General features: G+C 46.2%; 1 protein-coding gene across 1 annotated transcript in view; it reads right to left on the minus strand.

The window, feature by feature from the left end:
* Window positions 1–446: 446 nt before the first annotated feature.
* Window positions 447–6,360, minus strand: part of SIGLEC15 (sialic acid binding Ig like lectin 15) — a 6,853-nt gene continuing 939 nt past the window's right edge. Inside the window, exons 2-3 of the mRNA XM_032213911.1 lie at window positions 1,943–2,302; window positions 447–481 (exon numbers count right to left, since the gene is read on the minus strand). Coding sequence (XP_032069802.1) covers window positions 447–481; window positions 1,943–2,302 — 395 coding nt within the window. The remainder of the gene's footprint in view (window positions 482–1,942; window positions 2,303–6,360) is intronic.

The raw sequence follows: 6,360 nt of genomic DNA on the forward strand, positions 1-6,360 counted from the left end.
GTTTTCCTTTGACGATGTTTCCCTTCTCATCCAAGAAGGTGGAAGAGAGCTGGAGAAGCTTCCTGGATGAGAAGCAAAACATCTTCAAAGAAAAACCAGAAAGTCCAGTTGCCTCTTGAAAAAAAAAAACACCTTTGGGACAACCAGGACCTGGATGACTGAGAATTTCCATAGAATACAAATTAGGGGGTTCAATGTAGACTTTTAAAATAGATTTAGACCTCATACGGAGAGCCGATAACCAAAGCGCCTGGCTGACCGTTTTTGAAGGTTTAGTTGTGGGCTGCTTCCTATCAGGAACACAAGGGTTGAAATATCAGCTCCTTCCAGTTGAAATTCTGCAAAGCAAACCTTTCCCTTTTTCTTCTAGCTTGTGGAAACTGCCAGGCGATCAATAACTTCTAGAAATGTGCTTACGGTATTTTCAACGAGACTCAAGAGAACTCTTACCGTGAAAAGCTGGTTGGAACCATTAAGTTATCTGTAATGCAAAAGGTAAGAAAACTAATGGAAAATATCCATGTATCTCTTGCTAAACTATCCCTAGGTGCTCATTATATTAGGAAGGTGGAAATGGCCCAGGGCCTGGATAAGTTACATCACGGATGTCCAACCTTGAAGGCCTGTGGACTTCAACTCCCAGAATTCCCCAGCCAGCATGGGGAACCTACTACAATAGAGGTGTCCAAACTTGGGAACTTTAAGACTTGTGGACTTCAACTCCCAGAATTCCCCATGGCTGGCTGGGGAATTCTGGGAGTTGAAGTCCACAAATCTTAAAGTTCCCAAGTATAGGACACTCCTGTACTACAACTTACTTAACAGCTTTTAAAATTAGTTTTAATTAGGCATTGCACCAAGCTACAGGTTGTTTTCAATGATTGATTGATTGATTGATTGATTGATTGATTGATTGAGTAAAACAAAATGGAATGCTGTAAATAATGTATGGCTTGCTTTGCTTTAGTTTAGTTGATACGTTGCAAAGAGCTGGATTCATTTTTCATAGTTATAATTGTTGTAGCATCCCCGTGATCATGTGATCAAAATTCAAATGTGCTTGGCAACTGTTTTATATTTATGATCATTTCTCTCTCCTGACCCCTTTTCTGTGACTTTCTGACAAGCCAAGTCAACGGGGGAACCTGATTCACTTAACAACAGCATTACTAATTTAACAACGGCAGTGATCCACGTAACAGCTGTGGCAAGAAAGGTCGCAAAATGGGGCAAAACTCACTGAACAAATGTCTCACTTAACGATGGAAAATTGGGGCTCCATCGCCGTTGTAAGTCAAGAACTACCTGTACTCTTTCTGTACTCATGAAACATGCCAATTAGTTTGTTATGCAACCACTCCTTGTTTAAGGATCACACTCCATTCCAACAACTTGATTGTGAAGCATAATGGACGCTAAGGGAACCCACGATAGAGAGAAAGAGATCACTGCTGCAAAGATCACTGGTCGTTGCATCCTCTTCAAGTAAAATTCTCTCCTACAGCGTCCTGTGCCTGACCTGTTTTTTTCCCCTCCATCTTCCCTCCTGGCACGTTGAAGAGATTGCTTAAATTAGCAATCTCTTCCTGATCCACTTTTCTTCAGAGCGCATTGCTTCCCACCACAAATTAACAAGCTCAGCTCTGAGCCGGCTGCTGCCTGAAACTGACAAGACTTTAATCATTTCATTCTAGTTACCAGGTGTATGAAATTCAGTGCTGAATACATGCATTTTGGTCGGGGAAATAATTTTTAAAATTACCATCATCTTTGTGAATGGTTGCAAAATAAAGTAGTTGCTAAAGAAGGTGCGACTGTACCACAGTTTACTGAATCAACTTCAACTAAGTCAGCAGTCCACATTGGGGTTTACTAATGAACTCAAGCCGAGCCTGCCCTCTCTTACACAGCCGTCACTGGCATTTAAACGAGTGATACATACCTCCCTTGCAAAAGGCCCCGATCCCTAAGATCACCAGGAGGGCCACGAACTTGACCCCCAAAGCTACGTACAATAGAATCATAACCCAGGACCCACTTCCGGCTTTGAACTTGTAGAAGTAGACGGTCCCTTCTGCTTTGCCGTGGCTGTTGGTGGCCACACAGGTGTATTTCCCATCATGAGACAGGTGCTGAAGCTCCTTGGTGACTTGGTGGCCTGTGCTGGACACAGAGGTGGCATTTCCAGACAGGGGGCCAGCCCACATCAGGATGGGCAGCGGTTCGCCTTCAGCTGTGCACTTGGCATGGAAGTCATTATCTTGCCCAGCTTGGACAGAGATATTTATAATCCTGGGAGCAGCTGCAGAAAATCCAAAAATAGGAAACATAAATTATTAGTACTCACTCAGGATGTTATTGTTTCTAACATAGTCCCCCCACCCGCTTTTAGTGTTTTTCAACTGTGGCAACTTTAAGACGTGTGGATTTCAACTCCCAGAATTTCCCAGCCACCATGGGGGAGCTACTATAACTTATTTTATAGTTTTTAAAATCCATATTTTTCAGAGTATAAGACTCACCTCCCCCCCCCCAAAAGAGGGTAAAAATCTGCAATAGCAATAGCAATAGCAGTAGACTTATATACCGCTTCATAGGGCTTTCAGCCCTCTCTAAGCGGTTTACAGAGAGTCAGCATATTGCCCCCAACAATCCGGGTCCTCATTTTACCCACCTTGGAAGGATGGAAGGCTGAGTCAACCCTGAGCCGGTGAGATTTGAACTGCTGAACTGCTGATCTAGCAGTAGCCTGCAGTGCTGCATTTAACCACTGCGCCACCTCGGCTCTATCTGGGTGCATCTTATACACTGAATACAGTATTTTTGGCCTCCTGAAACCCCGCCATTTTTTGCTCAGTTTTGCCCCCCCCCCAAGCTCCCAGGAACACTCTAAAAGCCTCCTAAAAGCTATGCATGCCCTCTTTTTTGGCAAAAAATTGACCCGTTTTTGCAAAAAGACCTGTTTTTTGCTCATTTTTGCCCCACCCCACCCCCAGGAACACTTTGAAGGCCTCTCAAACTTTCTGCATGCCCTGTTTTTCATACAAGAGAGTTTGGGAGGTCTGCAGAGTGCAAAAACGTTTTTAAAAAATTAACCTCTTCAAAATCTTGGTGCGTCTAATACTCCGGTGTGTCTCATACTCTGAAAAATACGGTAGTTTGAATATAGGCTAAATTTGTGGCTTCTGGACATTACCTGGTTCTATTTTTGAAGTTTAGGCATTGCACCAAGCTGCAGGTTGCTTTCAATTATTGATTGCTTGATTGATTAAAGCAAAATGGAATGCTGTAAACCATGGCTTACTTTGCTTTAGTTTAATGGATATGTTATAAAGAGCTAGATTCATAACATGCTACATTACTATTATTTATCATAAGGCACACGCACATCACATTTCAATAAAAAAAACCCACAAAAGATAAAAATATAAAGTTTAAAATATTATAAATGTATGCCTAACTGTTGTGGCCTAGCAGGAGCCGTTGGAGCTGCCACCAGACTCCGACAGCGAGGGGCCCTATGAGCCGGCTCTGGAGGATGTGGAGGACCCTGGACAGGGTTCCGCCTCTGAGCAGGGTGCAGAGAGGCTGGTTGGCCACCAGGAGGCACCTGAGCCTTGGACCAGTGGGGAGGGGACAAGGGAGTGTGATCCTGAAGTCATGGATTGGAGCAGTGGGGAGGAGCCAAGGGAGTTGTTCCTGAATGCCCGGCACCGAAGAGCTAATAGGCGAAAGGAACAGTTGCGCAGTTACAGGAGATAATTGCACTCAGCTGGTGGTAATTAGGCTCCTCTCAAGACTATAAAAGGAATGATTGTGCACACACCCTTTTGCAGGAGTCAATGTATGCACTAAAGTGGGAGAACTTCTGGGGCTAGCTTGGCAGGTTGGATTGCTGCCAAGGTTAGTCTGTGCTGGATTGCTACCACGTCTTGTTTATGCTGGATTGAGGGCAACGTCTTGTCTATACTGGATGACTGCCAAGCGCCTGTCTGTCTGTTAATAAAGTCCTTGAAGTATCTTTGTCTCGGTGTGCTTTGGTTTAGGCCCCATTGCTCTGGAGGGGAAATTCACCCCATTAAAGAGAATATTTGTAGCTCAGGGTTGACATGAGAGGTCTTTGGTGCTCTCTGAGCTTGCTTGTTTTCTTGCAGACATTTCATTACCCAACTAGGTAACATCATCAGTGCTGACCAGTGCTGAAAAGTCTACAAGAAAACAAGTAGCCTATCAACTCATAAAGTTGCCATGGTGAGGAAAGGAGGGGGGGACACTGCATTCCACGCATACTTTTGCCTAGAGTCGGATCTCAGATTACTACAGCAGGCTTGGGAGGGGTGCACCTCATTGGGGAATGTGATTTATAACACAGACTGAGGGAAGGAACAGGGGTGAAGTTCAGCTATAATTCAAATGAGGTTAAGATCTGACTGCAAAATGGTGCTCCTAATAAAAGACTGGTTTTCTTTTGAAACTTGGCTCGAGACTCATGAATCAATTAGGTATCTTTCGGAAACCTGACACAGTCTGAAAGCACCAAGGATCCCTCATTCACCCCATTGTCCAGAAACAGAAGGAGAAGCAAGTGGATTCCAAGACCCTTTTTTCCAATCTCTTTCTTGTACATACACATGAACTGCTTTCACACAATATCTTTAATCAAGGCAATAAAATAAAGAGAGAATCCTGCAGAACAAGCTAAGGTTGCCTCCTTTTAATTTGAGATGAGCGTTCTCCTTTTGGCTCAGCATGCTGCAGTTGAGCCATTTTGATAACATTACGGTCCAGTTGGTTAATTCCAGAATGAGGTCAAATTACGTAACCAGCAGGGGTGGGTTTCTCGGCCCGTTCCAACCGGTTCGGTTGGAACGGGGCCGGCAGCGTCCTCGTGCACGCACGCAGTGCACGCATGCGTACTAGTGCCTGTGCGATGCTCCAGCTGCTCCTGGAGGATCGCGCAGGCGCTGTATGTGTTCTGCGCATGCGTGGAAGCACAGAACTCATCAAAAGCGGGTAAGAAACGCGGGTGGGGGGGTGGATCCTTCGGCATTCCCGGAAGTTACTTACTTCTGGGTTCGCCGACCAACCGGTTCGCGGGGACCGCCGCGAACCGCCTGAAACCTACCCCTGGTAACCAGAAATATCAATGGAAAAAGTGCGTGCAAAGCGAACTGGCAGTAACTCCGGCAGCAATTCACCCCTGCATGGCACTGTTGTGGCCCAGCAGTGGCCGGCTGAGCTGTTGGTGGAATCTGACAGCGATGAACGTTATGGGACTGCCCTGGAGGCTGAGGAAGACTCTGGGTGGGGTGGGGTGTTCGGAGTCAGAGCAGGGACTAGAGAGTCCTGTTGGCCACCAGGTGGCGTCTGAACCAGGAAGCAGTGAGGAAGAACAGGGGAAGTTGTCCCTGACATACGGATTCGTAGGGCTGCAAGGAGGAGGGAGCAGCTGTGGAAACAGGCTCGCAGAAGGAAATAGAACACAGGTGGTTACTGATTGGCCCCTCCCAGAGAGCCTATAGGTGGAGCGACGGGAGGGGAATTTTGCAGGAAATATCAATTTCAGTTTGAAGAAGTCCGTGAATTCCGCGAGTCTGGTTTTTCATAGAGATAAGTTTCTGGGCTCCTAGCCAAGGGATGGCTTATCTACTTCATTAGTCGCATGGCAGATGGCCAAGCTGGCATCAGTATAATTTGGAGGCTTGGGGGACAGAACAGGCACCTGGGAAGATGACATCACCCAGCAAGGCTCAACCGAGCCTGGGACTCAGGACAGCCTACAAAGTTGCCCCTGCATGGCCCCATGGGAGTCTGACAACCAGTCAGAATACAACAGGGGTGAACTCTAAAAATGTTTTTACTATCGGTTCTGTGGGCTTGGCTTGGTGAGTGTGGCTTGGTGGGGGTCATGTGACTGTGGTCCTGTAACTGGGGGATCAAAAGACAGAAACTCGCTTTAACAATGTCCTGCTAGAGTAGGGTTGGACTAGATGACCTCCAGGTCCCTTCCAGCCCTGGATTATCCTCTGAAGCTGCGTCTAGTGCCAGCTTTGTAGTCCCCCCTTCCTTTCCTTTTTCCCTTCCTCCCTCCCTCTCTTTCTTTTTCTTTCTTTCTCTTTCTTTCTCCCTCCCTCCCTTTCTTTCCTTTTCTTTCTCTCTTCTTTCTTTCTCTCCCTGTCTCTCTGTCTCTCTCTCTGTCTGTCTCTCTGTCTGTCTCTCTCTGTCTCTCTCTGTCTCTCTCCCTATGTCTGTCTCTCTCCCTATGTCTCTCTCTCTCTCTGTCTGTCTGTCTGTCTCTCTCTGTCTGTCTCTCTCTCTCTGTCTCTCTGTCTCTCTCTCTGTCTCTCTCTGTCTCTGTCT

Source organism: Thamnophis elegans, chromosome 3 (assembly GCF_009769535.1).
Source record: "Thamnophis elegans isolate rThaEle1 chromosome 3, rThaEle1.pri, whole genome shotgun sequence".
Classification (NCBI taxonomy): domain Eukaryota; kingdom Metazoa; phylum Chordata; class Lepidosauria; order Squamata; family Colubridae; genus Thamnophis; species Thamnophis elegans.